The 23907-nt window shown below is 47.4% G+C and overlaps 1 protein-coding gene across 5 annotated transcripts in view; it reads right to left on the reverse strand.

Annotated features, from left to right (window-relative positions):
- The window catches only part of LOC121585925 (receptor-type tyrosine-protein phosphatase U), a 362429-nt gene that overhangs the window by 124709 nt on the left and 213813 nt on the right, over window positions 1–23907 (reverse strand). For all 5 annotated transcript variants that reach the window (XM_041902265.2, XM_041902267.2, XM_041902266.2 and 2 more), the window contains exons 4-6: window positions 23490–23571; window positions 20489–20604; window positions 5256–5430 (exon numbers count right to left, since the gene is read on the reverse strand). In XM_041902265.2, the coding sequence (XP_041758199.2) occupies window positions 5256–5430; window positions 20489–20604; window positions 23490–23571 (373 nt within the window). The remainder of the gene's footprint in view (window positions 1–5255; window positions 5431–20488; window positions 20605–23489; window positions 23572–23907) is intronic.

A 23907-nucleotide genomic window follows, 5' to 3' on the forward strand; every position in this document is an offset into this window, starting at 1 on the left:
TATGTGAGCTTAGTGCTGCTCTGGCTAGGGGCTGTGCTGTCGTCCACCAAAAGATCCGTATCACTAACCTCAACGTAATCCATGATGCCACATCTATCAATGGGATTATATTGGTGCTACTTCACAAAACCCCCTTTACTCATTATCGTCCCCCCCCACCCACACACACACTCTCTGCTCTTACTCTCGCTCTCTTTCTCTCTCCTCTTTCCCTCTCTCTACCACCTCTCCCTGCTTTCAAGGCCTGGTTTTAAGAAGTGATGCTTTAAAGGATATAAAGGATGAGAGGAGATGAGTAGAATAAGATTTCTCCATGTCCTTATTTCCTTCTCCATCTCATTCCCCTGGCTTAGGGATTGGGGCCTGGCGTGGCATCAAACCCTCCTATTGAGCCGTGTCATCAGAGAGCTGTCAGAGCAATGTCAGGCTCTAGGGTTAGAGTGAGTAATGGGACTAAGGTTGGGCCATCTGCAGAGCATGATATGAGGGGCAAGATGTTGGATCAACATTGGAGTCCAATAGGTCAGCTCTCCAACACTGCTCTACTGATCAGCTTGGAACATTATTATTATTATTATTATTATTTACCTTTATTTTAACAGGGAATATTGAGACTAAAGTCACTTTTACAAATGACAAAAATACAAAAACCTGTACAATACAAAAACAAGCACATAAAGTTGAAGTCGAAAGTTCACATACACCTTAGCCAAATACATTTAAACTCAGTTTTTCACAATTCCTGACATTTAATCCTAGTAAAAATTCCCTGTCTTAGGTCAGTTAGGATCACCACTTTATTTTAAGAATGTGAAATGTCAGAATAATAGTAGAGAGAATGATTTATTTCAGCTTTTATTTCTTTCATCACATTCCCTGTGGGTCAGAAGTTTACATACACTCAATTAGTATTTGGTAGCATTGCCTTTACATTGTTTAACTTGGGTCAAATGTTTAGTGTAGCCTTCCACAAGCTTCCCACAATAAGTTGGGTGAATTTTGGCCCATTCCTCCTGACAGAGCTGGTGTAACTGAGTTAGGTTTGTAGGCCTCCTTGCTCGGACACACTTTTTCAGTTCTGCCCACACATTTTCTATAGAATTGAGGTCAAGGCTTTGTGATGGCCACTCCAATACCTTGATTTTGTTGTCCTTAAGCCATTTCGCCACAACTTTGGAAGTATGCTTGGGGTCATTGTCCATTTGGAAGACCCATTTGCGACCAAGCTTTAACTTCCTGACTGATGTCTTGAGATGTTGCTTCAAATATATCCACATAATTTTCCTTCCTCATGATGCAATCTATTTTGTGCACCAGTCCCTCCTGCAGCAAAGCACCCCCACAGCATGATGCTGTCACCCCCGTTCTTCACGGTTGGGATGGTGTTCTTCGGCTTGCAAGCCCCCACTTTTTCCTCCAAACATAACGATGGTCATTATGGCCAAACAGTTCTATTTTTGTTTCATCAGACCAGAGGACATTTCTCCAAAAATATGATCTTTGTCCTCATGTGCAGTTGCAAACATTTTTATGGCAGTTTTGGAGCAGTGGCTTCATCCTTGCTGAGCGGCCTTTCAGGTTATGTCGATATAGGACTCGTTTTACTGTGGATATAGATATTTTGTACCCGTTTCCTCTAGCATTTTCACAAGGTCATTTGCTGTTGTTCTGGGATTGATTTGCACTTTTCACACCAAAGTACGTTCATCTCTAGGAGACAGAACGTGTCTCCTTCCTGAGCGGTATGACAGCTGCGTGGTCGCATGGTGTTTATACTTGCGTACTATTGTTTGTACAGATGAACGTGGTACCTTCAGGTGTTTGGAAATTGCTCCCAAGGATGAACCAGAAGGTCTACAATTTTTTTCTGAGGTCTTGGCTGATTTCTTTTGATTTTCCCATGATGTCAAGCAAAGAGGTACTGAGTTTGAAGGTAGGCCTTGAAATACATCCACAGGTACACCTCCAATTGACTCAAATGATGTCAATTAGCCTATCAGAAGCTTCTAAAGCCATGACATCATTTTCTGGAATTTTCCAAGCTGTTTAAAGGCACAGTCAACTTAGTGTATGTAAACAGACTTGCCTAACAGACTTGCCAAAACTATAGTTTGTTAACAAGAAATTTGTGGAGTGGTTGAAAAACGAGTTTTAATGACTCCAACCTAAGTGTATGTAAACTTTCGACTTCAACTGTACATCAGGCAAACATAAATATAGACGATATACACATTAAATACACATTAAGATACAAAACACAGTCAATTAAAACAAACACATTACTCATCCCTTGGTGACACTGCCAGTCCCAAGATATTAACACAGTGTCACGCCCTGGCTCTAGGGACTCTTTTATGTTGAGCCGGGGTGTGTAGAGTCTATGTTTTGTGTTCTTTGTTTCAGTTTCTAGTTCATGTGTATCTATGTTGGCCGGGGTGGTTCTCAATCAGAGGTAACGAGAATCAGCTGTTGCTTGTTGTCTCTGATTGGGAACCATACTTAGACAGCCTGTATGGCACAGTGTATTGTGGGATCTTGTTCCGTGTTGGTTTGTGTTTGTTACCAAGGACTTCACGTATCGTTTTGTTGTTTTTGTTCGTGTGGTGAATATAATAAAGTATGTTCGCATTCCACGCTGCGCATTGGTCTAGTCCTTTTGACGGTCGTGACAGAAGATCCCACCAATACTGGACCAAGCAGCGTGTTTCGGAGCTAACGCCGGGTAAGGAGATGGAGAAGTTGGCGATGGCCCAGGTGGGCCAATGGTGGTCCTGGGAGGACATGTTCGAGGGCAGAGGACCATGGGCAAAGGTTAAAGCCTTGGCGAGAGAGGAGGTACGGCGCCAACAGTGTCGTCGTCGGACAGGCGAGAGGCAACCCCAATAAATTTTTAGGTGGGGGCACATGGCATGGACGACGGGGCTGCTGGAGGCAGATAAGGGGCGAGTTTGTGGACGAGGAGAGAAGGCCACCGGGTTACGGGAGCCATTGGTGATTAGAGGGAGGGAAAGTGTAGAGGCACGGCGAGAGGTACTGAAGTGTGTTGCCAGTCCGGTCCGGCCCGTTCCTGATCCCCGTATAAGGCCATTGGTGTGTGTTCCCAGTGCGGTCCGGCCTGTTCCTGTCCCTCGCACCAAGCCTGTGATGCGCGTCGCCAGCCCGGTCAGGCCTGTTCCTGCCCCTCGCACCAAGCCAATGGTGCGCGTCGCCAGCCCGGCCCGGCCTGTTCCTGCCCCTCGCACCAAGCCAATGGTGCGCGTCGCCAGCCCGGCCCGGCCTGTTCCTGCCCCTCGCACCAAGCCAATGGTGCGCGTCGCCAGCCCGGCCAGGCCTGTTCCTGCCCCTCGCACCAAGCCAATGGTGCGCGTCGCCAGCCCGGCCCGGCCTGTTCCTGCCCCTCGCACCAAGCCAATGGTGCGCGTCGCCAGCCCGACCAGGCCTGTTCCTGCCCCTCGCACCAAGCCAATGGTGCGCGTCGCCAGCCCGGCCCGGCCTGTTCCTGCTCCCCGCACCAAGCCTGTGGTGCGCGTCGCCAGCCCGGCCCGGCCTGTTCCTGCTCCCCGCACCAATCCAATGGTGCGCGTCGCCAGCCCGGCCCGGCCTGTTCCTGCTCCCCGTACCAAGCCTGTGGTGCGCGTCGCCAGCCCGGCCCGGCCCGTTCCTGCTCCCCGCACCAAGCCTGTGGTGCGCGTCGCCAGCCCGGCCCGGCCCGTTCCTGCTCCCGCACCAAGCCTATGGTGCGCGTACGCCAGCCCGGCCCGGCCTGTTCCTGCCCCTCGCACCAAGCCAATGGTGCGCGTCGCCAGCCCGGCCCGGCCTGTTCCTGCCCCTCGCACCAAGCCAATGGTGCGCGTCGCCAGCCCGGCCCAGCCCGTTCCTACTCCCCGCACCAAGTCAGTGGTGCGCGTCGTCAGCCCGGCCCGGCCCGTTCCTGCTCCCCGCACCAAGCCTGTGGTGCGCATCGTCAGCCCGGTCCGGCCCGTTCCTGCTCCTCGCACCAAGCCAGGGGTGCGCGTCGTCAGGCCGGTCCGGCCCATCCCTGCTCCCCGCACCAAGCCTGTGGTGCGCATCGTCAGCCCGGTCCGGCCCGTTCCTGCTCCCCGCACCAAGCCAGGGGTGCGCGTCGTCAGCCCGGTCCGTCAGCCCGTGCCCGTTTCACTGGTGCCTGGTCAGGTACCGGTCAGCTGCTCCACACCGGAGCCTAAGCAATCCGCTCCACCGATGTCCAGCTCCAGCCAGCGGGACCAGACCAGGGGCACTACGGGGGGGTTATTAGAGGGTGGTGTTCACGCCCGGAGCCGGATCCGCCTCCGAGGAGGAATGCCCCTGGCTGGAGCTGTTTGGCGCGGTCGCAGTCCGCGCCTTTGGGGGGGGGGTACTGTCACGCCCTGGCTCTAGGGACTCTTATGTTGAGCCGGGGTGTGTAGAGTCTATGTTTTGTGTTCTTTGTTTCAGTTTCTAGTTCATGTGTATCTATGTTGGCCGGGGTGGTTCTCAATCAGAGGCAACGAGAATCAGCTGTTGCTTGTTGTCTCTGATTGGGAACCATACTTAGGCAGCCTGTTTGGCACAGTGTATTGTGGGATCTTGTTCCGTGTTGGTTTGTGTTTGTTACCAAGGACTTCACGTATCGTTTTGTTGTTTTTGTTCGTGTGGTGAATATAATAAAGTATGTTCGCATTCCACGCTGCGCATTGGTCTACTCCTTTTGACGGTCGTGACACACAGATAGGTTGTATTTCTTCATTGAATGTAGAGCTATGGGCAGCAGGTATCCTAGTGGTTAGAGCGTTGGGCCAGTAACCGATTTAAATACCTAAGGTAAAAAGTCTGCCGATGTGTCCTTGAGCAAGGCACTTAACCTTTTCATCGTATGTGACAATAAAACATATTTTGTTATTATTTTATGTTTATTTATAGTGTCCACATACATATTTGGAGTTACAATTATTGTATTCGAAGGATGTGCTTTGCTTACGATACCGCATGCATCATAGTCTATATGATAATATCAATCAAGCACTTCCATGTGCTGATTGAATTATGCCACAGCTGACAAGTGTGTGGGATGTGTAAATTGATTACGGATTATGTAAATGTTCATTTACACCATTTTCTGCTATTGCTAACACAAAGTAACATGACTAAACCAGTTTTATTCAGTTCACCCTTGGTTCATAGACCTACAGTACAGCATATTGAGAGATCCATAACCTAGTAGCCTCGTCCCACTGACTGATGGCGGGCGTATTTACCTTTGACAATGAGCTCAGCGAAGTTGGAGACCCCAGAGCCCCTGGAGGACTGGGTGACACAGCGGTACAGGTCCTGGTCGGTGCGCTGCACACTGTCCACCTGGAATGACGCCACAAAGCGCCGGTGACTCAGGTGCTTGACCAAGGCTGTAGATGTCACGTCCCCACTGTTCCTCTGGAGAGAGGGGACAGAGAAAACAGGATGGGTCAGATACAAACACATGCTTTCACACAGACACAAATGTAACAGTATTGCTTATGTCCCTCTCCTTGCCCCAAGCTGGGCTCGAACCACATCAACAACTGCCTCCCATGAAGCATCGTTACGTATCGCTCCACAAAAGCCACAGCCTTTGCAGAGCAAGGGAAACAAATACTTCAAGGTCTCAGAGCGAGTGACGTCACCAACTGAAACACTATTACCATGCACCGCTATCGAACTAGCCATTTCACACCGGTTACACTTACCCCCCTTTGACAACCTTCTTCTCCACAGCAACCCCAGCAGCTGGGCAGAGCCCAACTGAGTTATCCAATGTAACAGTATTGCTTCTGTCCCTCTCCTTGCCCCAACCTGGGCTCGACCCAGGGACCCTCTGAACACATCAACAACTGCCTCCCACGAAGCATCGTTACCTATTGCTCCACAAAAGCTGTGGCCTTTGCAGAGCAAGGGTAGCGCTGTAGCAGTCACGACATTTTGTCAGCCGGTTATTTTCATGCAAATAACTGCATCTACTGCATCCATTTAATATACACTATCACAATAAATCATAAATTATTTTTTCAGGCAGCTCTAAAGAAACCTAATGATATGAAGAAAATGTATTTTTGTGCCATGGCATAGGCAGTAGGCTAGTTCATTTAGCAGACAAAATAGCCCTGTGCCATTATTTTATTTTATATGATTTTATAGTAAGAATAATATAATTCCTTTCCGGACCAAGTGTGCATATGAAGTGGTTATGTTGAGCGTAAAAGTAAACATTTGAAACAGGTCCTTTATGCTACATTTAGATTTTTTGGCAACTTTAGTTGTGAATGATACAAACCTTAGAATGTCTTACAAATCAAAACATATATGGGCTGCATGATGCTACTATAGGCTATTAATGATTTGAGAAAGTCACACAAAAAAGCTTGCTCTGTTCCTTGCCTCAGGTTGCTCATACGTGTGCACGCTGTTCTCTCATCAAGTGATCATATTTTCACCCATCAGACTATTCTCAATTTAATCTTGTCTTTAATACTATGTCAAATTAGTTTCAATTTAGAATGGCTCATTATAAATGGGCAGAAACAGCGGCAGGAGTAAAAAGACATGTCATCCGTATGCACTCAAATAGAGAATGGAGGCAACGTTCCCACAGTTAGTTTTTCAATCATGCCGGGTAAGCTACTACTCTGGTTTTATAGTAGAGCAGGTGGTTAATATGAGCAGCTGAGAAATAAATATAGTTGCATTTGGGATCCTCCTCTTTTTAAGGGCAACCATCAAAACTCTGCTTTCAAACGGGATTGAATATAGAAATGTCCAGGTTTATATGCTGAACAAAACTATAAATACAACATGTAAAGTGTTGGTCCCATGTTTCATGAGCTGAAATAAAAGATCCCAGAAATGTTCCTAATGCAAAAAATGCTTGACAGGTGTGGCATATCAAGAAGTTGATTAAACAGCATGATCATTACACAGGTGCACCTTGGGTTGGGGACAATAAAAGGCACTCTAAAATGTGCAGTTTTGTCACACAACACAATGCCAGAGATGTCTCAAGTTTTGAGGGAATGTACAATTGGCATGCTGACTTGCAGAAATGTATTTTTATTTTTATTTGTTATTTATTTTTACTTGTATTTAACTAGGCAAGTGTATTTAACGAGTGGCGCAGTGGTCTAAGGCACTGCATCTCAGTGCTTGAGGCGTCACTACAGACCCCCTGGTTTGATTCCAGGCTGTATCACAACCGGCCGTGATTGGGAGTCCCATAGGGCGGCACACAATTGGCCCAGCCTCGTCCGGGTTTGGCCGGTGTAGGGCGTCATTGTAAATAAGAATTTGTTCTTAACTGACTTGCCTAGTTAAATAAAGGTTAAATAAAACATAGAAAGAAATACGAACAAATTCTTATTTCCCATGATGTCAAGCAAAGAGGCACTGAGTTTAAGGTAGGCCTTGAAATACATCCACAGGTACACCTCCAATTGACTCAAATGATGTCAATTAGCCTATCAGAAGCTTATAAAGCCATGGGTTCAAAATGATCACAAGAACGGTGAGCAAAAATCCCAGAACCACACGGGGGGACCTAGTGAATGACCTACAGAGAGCTGGGACCAAAGTAACAAAGCCTACCATCAGTAACACACTACGCCGCCAGGGACTCAAATCCTGCAGTGCCAGACGTGTCCCCCTGCTTACTGACACCACTGGAATTGTGATACAGTGAATTATAAGTGAAATAATCTGTCTGTAAACAATTGTTGGAAAAATTACTTGTGTCATACACAAAGTAGATGTCCTAACAGACTTGCCAACAGTGGCGGCTGGCCGATAGAGGGCGCTAGGGCGCCGCCCCCTTAAATAAAATTATTCAAAAAAATAAAATAAAAAATAAATAAAAATAATAATAATAATAATAAAAACATCAGTATGTCAATATTTGTGTGTTTGAAATATGGAATGCACACAGTAATATGTGTAAGATATGATAGAAAATCATATTCGCAACCTTTCCTCTGCCTGTCAAACGCCTCGTCAGCTCTGGGCGATACAGAAAGTGCCCCGAGGAGGCGGGTCTACGTAGCAGTTAAGCCAATTGCTAATTTAAGATATGAATGTATGACATAAAATGTAGCTAATCAGCGATTTTAATTGAATCCAAGGAGGGCGATTATTTTATCGCCCCAAGCTCGCCCCTGATAAAATAAGGACCGGGCTCCAGTGGCGCCATTTTTACTAGACGACAATGGCGAGCGCAAGCGTTACTCCTCCAAGACCCAACCCTAACTCGGTGAAATCTCTCCTCCAAGATCCGTTTGAGAGGAGAACTTTGTCAGAGAAAGTTCGGGTGAAAGAGCTGGGCCCAGATCAACCTGACCTCTCAATCAGACAGCAGGCTAGCGAGAAAGGGAAGCAGTATATGCGCGGCTTCTCCCGTAGCTGGTACACCAGGAAGGCTTGGCTAGCTGGGTGCACTGATGCTAATGCTTTATTTTGCTTTCCGTGCTTGCTTTTTTAAAACCGGGGTCAGATTCAGCATGGACAGGTACCGGAGTGAGGGATATGAAGCACCTGTCAGAGAAGGTAAAGAAACATGAGAACACCCAGGGCACACATGGACAACTCTGTAAAGCTAGCTGTATTAGGAAGGGTGAACATTGCTACGCAGCTGGATGACGGCCACAGGATTGCGGTGAGGAAACACAATGAGGAGGTGGATAAAAACAGGCACATTCTATCCAAAATTATCGATTGTGTGAAGTTCTGTGGGGCTTTTGAGTTGGCCTTGCGTGGACACGAGGAGACTGACTCTCGGACAACCCCGGCATTTTCCGGGGCTTAGTGGATTTTGTTGCCTCCCTCGACAGTGTGCTGGAGGAGCACCTGAAGACAGCTACCGTTTTTAAGGGCACGTCAAAGACGATACAGAACGAGCTGTTGGACTGTATGCTGTCAGTGCTTAAGGATTACATCCTGGAGGAAGTAAAGAGTGCTGATTTTATCGCCATTCAAGCTGACGAGACGACTGACGTTTCCACCCACTGCCAGTTGGTGCTTGTGATACGCTACATCGATGCTAAAAGTAACGTCCAAGAGCGTTTTTTTCGAGTTCATTTTGATCGAGAACGCAACCGCCGACACCATCGCTACAGCGCTGCTGGAGAGGCTCAGCACCATACTCTCACATGGACAAAAGGCCAAACTTATTGCCCAGGCTTACGACGGAGCAAGTGTGATGAGGGGGAGCCACCGGCGGAGTGCAGCGTAAAATAGTGGATGTGTACGAAAATGCGCACTACGTCCACTGCTATGCACATCAGCTGAACCTCATCATGCAGCAGGCTACTTCACGCATCCCCAGGATCGGCACTTTCTTTTCCGACCTTGCAGGATTTTCTGCTTTCTTCTCCAGGTCTCCCAAGCGAACCACCGTGCTTGACGAAGTGGTTGCGCATAGACTCCCAGAGCCTCTACAACACGGTGGAACTTCCACAGTCGCGCTGTAAACACTGTGTACGAGTACAGGGATGACCTCCTAACGTGTTTCCAGACCATCAGAGACTCTGGGAACTTTGATGCCCCGACTGTCAGAGAGGCGGGGGGCTTTGTGAGGATGCTCGAAGACGAGGCTTTCTGTTTTTTCCTGGCACTGTTCCACAAGATCATGCCAAATGTGGACATGCTTTTCAGCCAGCTGCAGAAGAGGAACATCGACCCTGTCTTCATTAAAGCACTTGTCCAGAGGTTCACAGACAGCATGCTAACAATCAGGTAAATAACTATATTTACTATTGGCTGATAAAGATGTTGTTAGAAAGATGAATAGTTCACTTACAACAGTTTAAAAGCCTAAATGTGTCTGGTCATCAAAGTGAGTGATTATCATAGAGCCGTCACAATTATATTTGTTTTAGTATTTTAAAAGGAAAGAGAAGACACAATCAGACGTTGATAATAATGCAGGAAAGTACTACACAGTTTGTAATAATTATTCAGGTGTCCACCAGGTCAATTTCTAGAAGAGGCCTAGTTGTTATTGAAGATTAACTTTATTGCTAAGTGCACAGCAGAACAAAATGATGTTGCATCCCTCTCACAAATGTAATAGAAAAAGGCTTTAAAACGTAATAACATCAGTTAATTATGTACATCACAGGTTAAAAGCAGTTACTAGACATAGTTTGTGTGTATATACACACTATCTGTCTGTCTGTCTGTCTGTCTATATATATATATATATATATATATATATATATATATATATATATATATATAAAAAAGTCACTGGTTGTGTGTTGAGGGGGAATTACAGTGAGTTAAGAAGTCTGATTGCAAGTTATCAAATTCAACTTTATTTTTTGGACCCAGGGCCTCAATTCCCTCTTTGTGTGGGGACAGCGCATCTGACGAGCAGCAACAGCCCATCAAGCGACGGAGGATGCTGGGACCAGGAGAACAACAGAGGTTGGCTATAGAGGTAAGTTGTGATGTAATTGTCAGTGTTTCCCCCTAGAACTTTTTTTCAGGCCTGGTAGTATGTAGCCAAAACCCTGAACAATCAGCACCTTGGTAATCATATACTTGAGTTGGACATAGGCATGTGTCAGTCAGGATCACTTGCATCAAAATAGCTTAATTGCAAATTAAAGCTGATGATGTATCTTTTACAGGTATGTGATACCATCCTGAGTCATGCCAAAGAGAGGTTCTCCTTCACCCAGCACCTCATCAGCACAACACTATTGCACGGAGAGTTGTTCCCACAACACAGTGTGAAGTTCCCGATACAGCGCTTGAAACAACCGTGGAGGCGTACCCCATGTTGAACAAGGCCAAGCTCAAAACCGAACTGTCCCTCATCTATGAGAACAGTGAGTTCAAGGCTTGTAGTGGTGCAGTGCCCCTGTACCAGTTCTTCATGGAGAACAACCTTCAGAGCACTTTCACAGAGACTGCCAGCCTCCTCAAGATCCTCATCACCACACCCATGACAACTGCTGAGTCAGAAAGGTGCTTCTCTACACTGAAAAGGATCAAGACCTTCCTGAGAAACAGCATGACACAGGATCGCCTGAACGCTCTGGCCATGCTCTCCATGGAGAAGAAACTTGTCAGGGACATTCCTGACTTTAATCAAAGGGTCATTGAGAGGTTTGCCACTCAGAAGGACAGACAGGCAAAATTCCTGTACAAATAAGATGACAGACACACACACACAGAGCAGCTCTGGCCGCATGTTTCTTTGTATATAGTTGACCTTAGCATAAAAAATCCAGTTATATATGGTACTCTAGAAAGTCTTAATAGTGTCTTTGCTAATATTACTGTATATATGTTGTTTTGTATCAATTAATTGTTGCAGTTCTGGAGCACATTAACAATTAGTCACATTTAGTATGATCATAAAATACTGTATGCTATTCTTCCAGTCAAAGGTTTGAGTTCATCCACTTGATATCCATTTCTATATTATACATCCTTTTATACAGTGTAAGATTTCCTATAAACTTTATAATAATTTCATGTTATTGTCCACTTTCCACTCTGTTCTGACAGCATGCCTGTTGCGTTGCCTGTTTACTACCAATGGTGAAAAGTTCACTTTAAATGCAAATGAAAGGCTTGGGTTTGTGTAATATGTTTTTGTGTAAGAATGCCTCAACTTTTTAATATTGGCATTAAATAATTACTGAATGTTTCACTGAGCACTGCTGTCCTGCAGTTTGTGTTAAAATATATCGCGATGGTTACAGGAAAAAAAAAGTATGGCACAGCCCCACCGAGAATATTTTTCACCAGCCGCCACTGCTTGCCAAAACTATAGTTTGTTAACAAGAAATTTGTGGAGTGGTTGAAAAACGAGTTTTAATGACTCCAACCTAAGTGCATGTAAACTTCCGACTTCAACTGTATCTGTGACCAACAGATGCATATCTGTATTCCCAGTCATGTGAAATCCATAGATTAGGGCCTACATAATTAATTTCAATTGACTGATTCCTTGTAGCTCAGTAAAATCTTTGAAATTGTTGCGTTTATATCTTTGTTCAGTATAAGAACACTTATTTCACTCCACGCACCGATTGAGGAGCATGCAGCCTTGCAGCCAACAGGTGATATTCTGCCCAAACTCTGTATGCCATGGGCTCTCCAACCCTGTTCCTGCAGCTACCCAGTGCTTAATTTGGGAAACCAAGTGAAATCTGTTTGGGAACATCGATAGTAACATGTTTTCACAACTAAACATATTTTATTACATTCTTGACAGCCCCTCTCTCTGCGCACTCTAGAAAGGAGAGAGAGGAGGAGATGGAAATGCGCAGTGGTAAGATATCCTGTAGCTAAAGGAAATGTTTCAGCCTATTAATTATAAAAAATAAAAATAAAACTGACCAGGTGAATCCAGGTGAAAGCTATGATCCATTATTGATGTCACTTGTTAAATCCACTTCAATCAGTATATATGAAGGGGAGGAGACAGGTTAAAGAAAGATTGTTACGCCTTGAAACATGGATTGCGTTTGTGTGCTATTCAGAGGGTGAATGAATGGGCAAGATAGTATGGTAGTAGGTACCAGGCGCACCAGTTCATGTCTGTCACGGATTCTGCCGAGGCTGCTCCTCCTCCTTGTACGAGCAGGCGTCGGCGGTCGCCGTCCCCGGAGTACTAGCTGCCACCGATCTTTGTTCTGTGTGTGATTGCTTTTGTCTGTCTGTCACACCTGTGTCCAATTGTTTATTGATCACCTGTCCTATAAGTTCTGTCTGTTTGCTTAGTAGGATTGTGTGTTGTTGTTCGCCTGTCGTAGTGCTGCGTGTTTCGTTTCTTGTTTTCTGTTTTAGTGTTTTACGCATTGTGCGTAATGCTCGCCTCTGTGTTTTTCGAGGCAGTTTGTTTACCGTTTCCTTGTTGGATTATTTGAGTAAACTCTGTTGGACTGAGCCTCGGTGTCCTGCGCCTGACTTCCACCCCACATACACCTCACCTCTTGACAGAACAACACACCATCATGGAGTCAGCAGGAGCAGTAGCGGCACCCAGGTTGCTGGAGGAGCCGTTACGCTATCAAGACATCTTGTTCCAGCAACTTGAGGCCGCCCTTGACGAGGTGTCCAACAAGATGAGTCGCTTGGTGACGAGGGAAGTGCCCACGCCATCACCCACGATCCCATCACCAACGACCAGTCCTCCTCTCTCAGCACCGGGAACCCAGTGGCATTCGGCTCTCGCTCCCGAGGGCATATGACGGTTCTGCAGCCGGGTGTCAGGGTTTCCTCCTGCAGATAGAACTATACCTGGCTACTATACACCCAGCGCCCTCGGGATACGAGAGCGTCGCCGCCCTCATCTCCTGTCTATCCGGTAAGGCGTTGGAATGGGCCAACGCCGAATGGAGGAGAATAGACGCAGCTACCATCACCTACGCTGAGTTCTCCCGCCGCTTCCGGGCAGTCTTCGATCACCCACCTGAGGGGAAGGCGGCGGGGAGCGTCTGTTCTACCTCCGACAGGAGAAGAGGAGCGCACAGGAGTTCGCACTGGAGTTCCGGACGTTAGCTGCGGATGCGGGATGGAATGAGAGGGCCCTCATCGACCAGTATCGGTGTAGCCTGCGAGAGGACGTTCGTCGTGAGCTGGCCTGCAGGGACACCAACCTATGCTTCGACCAGCTGGTGGACATCTCCATCAGGCTTGACACCCTGCTGGCCGCCCGCGGACGTCCCCGAGTGGGGGTCGTCCATTCCATCCTCCAGCACCTCTGAGCCAATTCCTATGGAGCTCGGGGTGCTGGCGCTAGAGAGAGGAGGAGGGAGAACCCGAGGAGGGCCAATCCCTGCACCAACTGTGGCCGTGGAGGACACACCGCGGCCAGGTGCTGGGGAGGGTCTTCTGAGAGAGGGGACAACAGGTCACGCACTGGGGAGTCATTTCAGGTGAGTAGGCGCCCCACTTACCCAGAGCTCTCTGTTGGTCACATGAGCATTCCTGTGCGTTTTCCACAGGTGGCACCTCATTCCCAGCATAAGGCGCTAGTAGATTCAGGCGCAGCTGGGAACTTTATTGATCGGGCATTTTGTGCTAGGTTAGGAATTCCCCTTCGGCCGGTAGAAGTTCCATTCCCTGTCCATGCGTTAGACAGCCGGCCGTTGGGGTCGGGTCTAATCAGGGATGTCACGGCACCGCTGACGATGACTACGCAGGGGGTCATGAGGAAATCATTCAGTTCTATCTGATTGACTCTCCTGCGTACCCAGTGGTGTTGGGGCTTCCTGGTTAAGCACCCACGATCCTACCATAGCGTGGCAACAGAGGGCTCTTATGGAGTGGTCTGCCCAGTGTGTAGGGAGATGTCTAGGTGTTTCCATAGGGGCGACCTCGGTAGAGAGTCCGAACCAAGTGCCCGCACTGCGCATTCCCCCAGTATGAGGATTTAGCACTAGCGTTTAGCAAATCGAGAGCAGCACGGCTACCTCCTCATAGACAGGTGGACTGTGCGATAAATCTCCAGACCGGAGCAGCTTTTCCCAGGAGTCGTGTGTATCCCCTGTCTCAAGAGGAGACTGCGGCTATGGAGACTTACATAGCCGAGTCCTTGGCACAGGGATACATACGGCCCTCTACTTCTCCGGTTTCCTCGAGTTTCTTCTTTGTGAAGAAGAAGGACGGGGGATTGCGCCCGTGTATTGATTACCGTAGTCTCAATCAGATCACAGTAAAATACAGTTACCCACTTCCACTGATTACGACGATGACGGAGTCATTACGCGGAGCCGCGTTTCTTCACAAAGTTGGATCTCAGGAGCGCGTACAATTTGGTGCGCATTAAGGGGGGGATGAATGGAAAACAGCATTTAGCACCACCTCGGGTCATTACGAGTATCTCGTCATGCCGTATGGGTTAATGAATGCTCCTTCAGTCTTCCAATCCTTTGTTGATGAGATTTTCCGGGACATGCATGGGCAGGGTGTAGTGGTGTACATTGACGACATTCTAGTGTATTCTTCTACACGAGCCGAGCATGTAGCCCAGGTGCGCCGAGTATTGAGACGACTGTTGGAGCATGACTTGTATGTCAAGGCAGAGAAATGCCTGTTCTTCCAGGAGTCCGTCTCCTTTTTGGGTTATCGGTTGTCCGCGTCTGGCGTGGAGATAGAGGTAGATCGGGTATCAGCTGTGCGTAATTGGCAAACTCCAACCACCGTAAAAGAGGTGCAGCGGTTCTTGGGTTTTGCTAATTACTACCGGAGGTTTATCCGGGGGTTTTGGACAGGTTGCAGTTCCCATTACGTCCCTGCTAAAGGGGGGTCGGTGCGCTTGCGGTGGTCAGCTGAGGCGGACAGGGCATTTGTCAAGCTGAAGAACCTGTTCGGCCCGCCCCGGTGCTGGCACATCCGGATCCCTCTTTGCCTTTCCAAGTAGAGGTGGACGCATCCGAGACCGGTATAGGGGCAGTCCTGTCACAACGGTCCGGCACGCCACCTAAGCTCCGCCCCTGTGCGTTCTACTCCAAGAAGCTCAGCTCGGCGGAGCGCAATTATGACGTTGGGGACAGGGAGCTGTTAGCTGTAGTCCAGGCCCTAAAGGTGTGGAGGCATTGGCTTGAGGGGGCTCAACACCCTTTTCTCATTCTGACTGATCACCGCAACCTGGAGTACATCCGGGCAGCTAGGAGATTGAACCCTCGTCAGGCTAGGTGGAACATGTTCCTAACCCGGTTTGTGTTTAAGATCACATACATCCCTGGGTCCCAGAACGGTAAGGCAGACGCACTGTCCCGACAGTATGACACGGAGGAGAGGTCCATTGAGCCTACTTCCATACTGCCGAAGTCTTGTCTGGTGGCTCCGGTAGTATGGGAGGTCGATGCGGAAATCGAGCGGGCGCTGCGTCCCGACCCTACTCCCCCCGAGTGTCCTGTGGGGCGGACGTACGTTCCGCTCGAGGTTCGTGATCGGCTTATTTCGTGGGCTCATACATCACCCTCCTCTGGACATCCTGGTATTGGTGGGACGGTGCACTGCCTTAGCGTGAAATACTGGTGGCCAACGTTAGCCAGGGATGTGAGGGTTTATGTCTCCTCCTGCTCGGTGTGTGCCCAGTGTAAGGCACCTAGACATTTGCCCAGGGGTAAGTTACATCCTCTGCCCGTTCCACAACGACCATGGTCCCACCTATCTGTAGATTTTGTGACCGATCTACCCCCCTTCCCAGGGTAATACTACCATTTTGGTCGTTGTGGATCGGTTTTCTAAGGCCTGTCGTCTCCTCCCACTGCCGGGTCTCCCTACTGCCCTACAGACCGCCGAGGCCCTCTTTACCCACGTGTTCCGGCACTATGGGGTCCCCGAGGATATTGTGTCCGACCGAGGTCCCCAGTTCACCTCCAGAGTCTGGGGGGCTTTATGGAACGCCTGGGGGTCTCGGTTAGCCTTACCTCGGGGTACCACCCAGAGAGCAATGGGCAGGTTGAACGTGTTAACCAGGATGTGGGTAGGTTTTGAGGTCCTATTGCCGGGACCGGCCGGAGGAGTGGTCGAGGTATATCCCTGGGCAGAGATGGCCGGAACTCTCTCCGCCACTCCTCCACCGGATTAACACCTTTCCAGTGTATTTTAGGGTATCAGCCGGTCCTGGCACCGTGGCACGAGAGCCAGACCGAGGCCCCTGCGGTGGATGAGTGGATTCGGCGCTCAGAAGAGACGTGGGACGCTGCCCATGTCCATCTGCAGCGTGCCATCCGTCAACAGAAGGCGAGCGCCGATCGCCACCGCAGTGAGGGGCCGGTGTACGCACCGGGAGATCGAGTCTGGCTCTCGACTCGAAACCTGCCCCTCCGCCTGCCCTGCCGGAAGCTGGGTCGGCGGTTTGTGGGGGCCCTTCAAAGTCCTGAGAAGATTGAACGAGGTGTGTTACAGATTACAACTGCCTATTGAGTACAAAAATATTAACCCCTCGTTCCATGTGTCTCTTCTCAGGCCGGTGGTAGCTGGTCCACTCCAAGAGGAGGAGATAGGAGAGAACCCTCCACCCCCTTTGGACATCGAGGGGGCACCGGCGTACAGGGTCCGGACTATATTGGACTCGAGGCGCCGGAGGAGTGGTCTCCAGTATCTCGTGGAGTGGGAGGAGTCGGTCCGGAGGAACGGTCCTGGGTGCCCAGGAGGGACATCTCGATCCATCCCTCCTGACTGAGTTCCACCGTGGGCATCCCACGCGCCCGGGTCCGCGTCCTCCTGGCCGTCCCCGAGGCCGGGGTCGGTGCACGGCTGGAGCCGCTGCGTCAAGGGGGTACTGTCACGGATTCTGCCGAGGCTGCTCCTCCTCCTTGTACGAGCAGGCGTCGGCGGTCGCCGTCCCCGGAGTACTAGCTGCCACCGATCTTTGTTCTGTGTGTGATTGCTTTTGTCTGTCTGTCACACCTGTGTCCAATTGTTTATTGATCACCTGTCCTATAAGTTCTGTCTGTTTGCTTAGTAGGATTGTGTGTTGTTGTTCGCCTGTCGTAGTGCTGCGTGTTTCGTTTCTTGTTTTCTGTTTTAGTGTTTTACGCATTGTGCGTAATGCTCGCCTCTGTGTTTTTCGAGGCAGTTTGTTTACCGTTTCCTTGTTGGATTATTTGAGTAAACTCTGTTGGACTGAGCCTCGGTGTCCTGCGCCTGACTTCCACCCCACATACACCTCACCTCTTGACAATGTCAAGAACTGCAATGCTGCTGGGTTTCTCAAGCTCAACAGTTTCCCGTGTGTATCAAAAATGGTCCAACACCCAAAGGACATCCAGCCAACTTGACACAACTGTGGGAAACATTGGATTCAACATGGTCCAGCATTCCTGTGGAACGCTTTCGACACCTTGGAGAGTCAATGCCCATGTTCCTAATGTTTATAGGCCTATGCATATGCATAAGCTCTAGTATGTGTATGGGTGTTTTGAATGAATCATCACCTTAAAAAGCGCTGTCCATTTCGTTGTGTTAGGCTTTGAAACAACATCCACAACATTTGTGTATGCTCCATCTTCTTAAACCAGCTAAATGGAGTGCCATATTTGAGGCAGTCTGCATAGTAAGATTATTGTTCCCTTGGTGGAGCCATGACACTCAGCTAACAACATCATAACTAAATATGTTTCAATTATTGCTAAATAGGCCATTTGAGTTGAGTGATTAAAAAAGGATGATTGTCCAGCAGCATGCAATTATATTAGAATGGCAGGGGTCATCCCCTCTGATTTAAACATGTAAAATGACAATCAGCTATCCTTTAATACAAACAAATGAAATCTCGTTAAGATAATAACGATTATGAGAGCAATATTGGTCATGAGGGCCATCAGTTAAATCAGCGCAGGCGCCGGTAGTCAGTCCTCTTTAGTGTCCACAGCAATATAGGGTGGTTTCACCACCCAGCACTCACACAGTCCTACAAACGGCTATGGAGCCAATACATTTAAGTCCACATGCGTAGCTATAAGTGCATGCCTGATGGACTTAATGTTTCACCCTTTAGTCACTCTAATGTGTAGTCTTGCAGATGAATAGCAGGGGGGTAAGCTTTCATTTTTTGGTACAGAGCAAAAGGGAACTAAACAGAGAAAATGACTCTTCAAAGCCAGAATATATCACGGAGAAGGAGTGGGCATGACAAAGGTAGAGAGAGAGCGCAGGAGAAAAAATTACAAAAACAAAAGAGAGTACCGGTGCTGGGAAAGAAAGCTGCAGTAGAGATGTTGTTGAATGAAAGGAGGTATACCACTGAACCCTTCAAGGCATTTCTCACATTGTTCTATTCCATTATCACCACCAAGTATCCTTCAAGCCTATAGTCTCAACAACAGGCAACCTTGAGCCTAACATTAGTCTAACGTTTAGGCCAAGGCATTCCTCAGTGTGTGAAATAGCAGGCTTGCCTATCAACACATTCCTCCTCTCTCTTTCTTGAAAAACAACTGGTGAGTAAACGGGCTCAGTCTCAGAGAACACATAGGCCCGGGGATGAGCTAGGCCCCTTCTCCGTTTGCTTGGATGACTGGACGTATGTAAGTCTTTGTGCTGTCCAAAGCCACAGTGGACGTGTGTGTATGTTTGTAAAGTCCCGAAAGCCGCAGACCACACAAGCCCCAGCTGTCACAAGTAAACACCCAAACACACAAACTCTAATTAGGGTCAAGCAGTGGCAACCAGTCTGGTCTGGTGGTCATACCAAAACCAAACCAAACCCTCAATCATAGACTTCAGTGGCCTCTGCCCTCGGCTTACTTCTTTTATCTGTTTTGTTTTTTTCTCCCTCCACGAAAGGATATTAGGGAAATCAGGTTTATCAAATAAGCATGAGACGGATTATGTAAACAATCAGGCTGGAGGGAATTACTGAGAACACTAACAAAATTATCTGTTTAGTCTGGCAGGAGTTGGTGAGACTGGGTCCCTGCTGGTACACACAGCAGATGCAACAATCAAAAGAAAATAACAACACAACAGGGAAGGGAAGCAACCTCATCTAAAATGGCAGCCGTGACACCCAGTCATGTATCTCCCCATGCTGTTTGGGGAAGGCAGGCTTCGAAGGGCCTTGAGGACGTTTGGTATTGTGAATGCTAGTGCTGTTATGACAGCTCCCTACTAGAGGCATCTGTCCTTGTCCTTGTGATGTGACAAAATGGTTTGTTTGATATAATTCTCACTCTGATGTTAGAATTCTTGAACTTTGAGGTCTCAAAGTTGAAGACGATGTTGTGCCTTCCGCCTCAAGGCTTGCATGGTGTAATTAACACATACTGTAAGAGGTGGTGGTAGGAGTTGTGGATGTGTGGCTGCCTGGTCATTGCTGTGAGAGACAGGCTGGAAAACAAAACACTATCACAATGCTCTTTGAAACCTTCCATCAGGCCTGCATACGTGAGGTTTTTAAAACCAATGAATGTTATTCACTCAGAAATACACTCTAGTGGCCTTCCTGACCTTCAGAGGGATGGAAGTTGCATGAATAAAGCATTCAAGTGTGAAAAGGGATATTAAAAACAGAGCCCTCTATTTTGGATAAAGGAAGAAGGCTGTGAAGAAAGCAGAGCGCTGTGATTTCATGAGCAAACTATATTTTCAAAGGTGCTGGTCTGGAGAGTCTTCAAGGCTGGAGCGTAGCATTAAAACTTTCCCCAATGCTCTGCTGAATTTGAATACTAACACAAGCATGTTTATAATTCAAAGACACTGACCCATCGTTTCAAGGTTCCCTCTTTAATGGCGTGACTACAAATACACTTCAAGTAGAACTAAAAAATGTTGTTATTCCCAAAAAGACCTTCATTCAAATAGTACTTGGTTTCTTTCAAATACTTCAGCTGCGCTTGATTGAGATTGCCTGGCGTAATGGAACCAATTGAATAGTTGAAAATGAACCCAAAAGTGCAAACCCACCTACCTGGCACTCCAGACAGGCTCAATCAAACTCTCAAAAGTATTTGAAAGAAAATAAATACTACAGGTGTGCACCCAAATCCCCACTGACCTCCAGTAGGAACTTCTCAGCTTCCGATGCCCGGCCCGATGCCACACATTGGAAGGTGGCATTCTGCCCAGCATTGACCTCCTCATCCCCCAGCCGGGAGAAGTGGGGCGCCTTATCTGTAGGAACAGAGCGAGAGAGCAGAGATCAAAGGACTGCTGTGCCGTGACAGTCAGCCAATCACAATGCCAGCCAGCCAGACCAACAAAAGAAATGCTTTTATTTTAAAATACATTTTACCAAGTTGTTATGTGTGGCAAAACGCCCATGTCCTTCAGTTCGAGGGCTATGCAGCTATAATACATTTTGTGATTTCTAAAGAGCTGCAGTAAATGATCAGAAATCGGAACTTTGTTCCAGCTTCATTGCCAGAGTGAGAGATGTGTATGACTGTGAAAGTATGAAATGTCACCATCGGCAGCTTTTCACATTATACAACAACGTAATTCAAACTTTCATGTTTAATTAGATACGAATCATAGACTCATTTTCTCCCATGAAGGACCTCACAGCTGGTTGGAGAAGGACTCATTGACATATTGACATATTGCTTGTTCTCTCCATTTATTGTCCTACAATAAACCCACAAAGAGAAGTCATCCAATACACAACTTAGAAATTAATTGCTGGCAGCTACTATTCTCGACAACCCTTCACCGTGGCAATAGGTCATAACACGGGCGTCATCGGAAGTTAGGTAAACATCCTTCAGCCAGATCCCCAGACCCCAGAGAACTCAGAAATCAGGCTCAAGAACATTGTTGCTGATGAAGAACAAGCAGCACTCTTCTGATAAGAACCCAGCTTGATGCATTGAGCGCCGCAGTGAGTCAGAGTATGGGTGCAGCAGCAGCCCTCCCACCCAGCTACACTGTGATTAACACTGGAGCTCTCCTGCTCCTCCACAGCTCTATGAGACGGACTTCCCGCAGAGCCTAAGCACTGGGTTAGAGCCTCCAGCACAGGCTCTCATCGCCACAAAATGGAGGACAACCCAACCTGTCAATCAAAGTGATTGACAGGCAGGAGACGTTACCGTAGCAACCCCAGTGGTGGAGTAGTAGTGAAATCAGAAAGAGAGAGGCGAATGATGTTTCAAGTCCTGCTCTTCCATGTTCAATGTTTCATTACACTGTTGCTTTCTGGCAGAGAGAGACAAGTTGTTGATCTACTTTGTGTAAATATGCAGGGGGGAGAGGCGGGGATGCCTCTTGCGTTTGTAGTCCACAGGTGGTCATGTTTCCTATGGACAACTCCCCCGTCTAAGGTTAATTCATAATTCATCGTAGCTATAAGCCAGCATAAACAAACACAAAAATGAATGTGATAAAAAAAACAGGTCCTTCTGTTGACTAAATAACTTGGTAGTGTAAATGTGTCAGATTGCATCCCGGGGACTCTTCACCATGATACATATTTCATTTGACTGCAACACCGGTTTCAGAGTCAAAGACTAGGACTATGGAGAATACAACAGAAATGTCAAGCGTGCTTAGCAGTTTCAACCGGAATTTGCAAGAAGGAAGGAGCTTGGTGGCTTTTCTTATTTTTTCCCCCTTCATATTCCTTTCGTTGATTTTTTTTCTCTTTGCTTTTGTCTCCTTTCCCTGTGACAAATGGTGCAGGCTGGCAGTGTGCCCAGGTCCTGATGACAGTCTTAATTATTTAATGGTAGCACTGAGGGTGTGTAGAAGATACCATCTGCTCTCCTTTGGAGACACGGGGAACCACAGTCAGCATCTCTGATTGAAATCACTTCTGGTCTCCATGGCATGTGGTGTCTATAAAACCATACAGTAGAAACTATACTGAACAAACATATAAACGCAACATGTAAAGTGTTGGTAACATTTTTAATGAGCTGAAATAAAAGATCCCTGAAATTTTCTATATGCACAAAAAGCTTATTTCTCAAAAATGATGTGCACAAATTTGTTTACATCCCTGTTAGTGAGCATTTTTCCTTTACCAAGATAATCCATCCACCTGACTGGTGTGACATATCAAGAAGCTGATTAAACAGCATGATCATTACACAGGTGCACCTTGTGCTGGGGACAATAAAAGGCCACTCTAAAATGTGCAGTTTTGACACACAACACAATGCCACAGATGTCTCAAGTTTTGAGGGAGTGTGCAATTGGCATGCTGACTGCAGGAATGTCCACCAGAGCTGTTGCCAGAGAATTGACTGTTCATTTCTCTACCATAAGCCTCCTCCAACGTCGTTTTAGAGAATTTGGCAGTACATCCAACCGGCCTCACAACCGCAGACCACGTGTAACCACTCCAGCTCAGGACCTCCACATCCTGCTTCTTCACCTGCAGGATCATCTGAGGAGTTGGAAGGGGGATGCTGAGGAGTATTCTAACTGGACTAAAGCTGTTAACCGAAATCCAAATTAGTGAGCTGGCAGATCATTGTTGATCAGCAGTATGTCGGGGAGCAAACATGTCACAGGGAGAGAGAAGCTTTGTCCAGGGTTTAAGCTCAGGGGTGTTAGCCACTGTCATTACTGCTTTTCCAAGGACTTTTCTACTCCTCTAGGACTGATAGCACACTAAGCCTGTGTTATCCCAGGTACACCGTGCACACACAGACAGCCTTAACCACTGTATAACAGCAGGGGGAAACCACCTAGTGACAAAACCACCACAGGTCTTCTCCTAGAGGAACAGCTTTTGCAAAATACACATTTTACCGTTTCAGTCTAGAGAATGTTCCTAAAAAGTGGCTGGAGCTGAAGAGGCAAGTGTATATGGTGAGTGTTTTGGGCAAATGTCATTCACATAAAACCTGGACCCCCATTGCCGAGAGAGGCCTCAGGGCAATCATACAATGAAAAGGTCAAGCTTCCATTAGCGTTCTCCTCCACTTTATCGTATGGACGTAATTCTCTACATTTCACTCTCTATACAGTATCTGTCTCTACCTTTTCTATTTTATACTGCTCCTTAATCCCCAACCACCTCCCTCCTCTTCTACATCGGTGATGGTACTCACAACAGGGATAGGTCAGGAGCATGATGTCATCCATGGCAATGTAGCCTCGCCGCTCCCTGGAAACAGTTGCTTCGATCAGGACCTGGGAAGTAGAATAAAAACAAATAAGTGAGATAGCTTGGAGGAATAAATATTGAGACAAATTTGATTGCTGTTATCCTTTATACAATTGAATGAAGCTTTGGCATTCGTTTTGAAGCATTTCAAAAATGTTAAGAGGCATTTGCATCAAATCAAACTATCCTCCTTCTGAGGCAGAGGTCTTAATTACTATCACAAAGCTCTACACAATTCATTGCACAGTTAATGACCCACAAGATAGGTCAGGGAAAAAAGAGAGAGGACCAAGGATCCAAATCTTTAAGAATGGAGACAAATTTGACCCTAACAATTACCGAGGCATTTGTGTAAACAGTAA

Source organism: Coregonus clupeaformis, chromosome 17 (genome assembly GCF_020615455.1).
Source record: "Coregonus clupeaformis isolate EN_2021a chromosome 17, ASM2061545v1, whole genome shotgun sequence".
Lineage (NCBI taxonomy): Eukaryota > Metazoa > Chordata > Actinopteri > Salmoniformes > Salmonidae > Coregonus > Coregonus clupeaformis.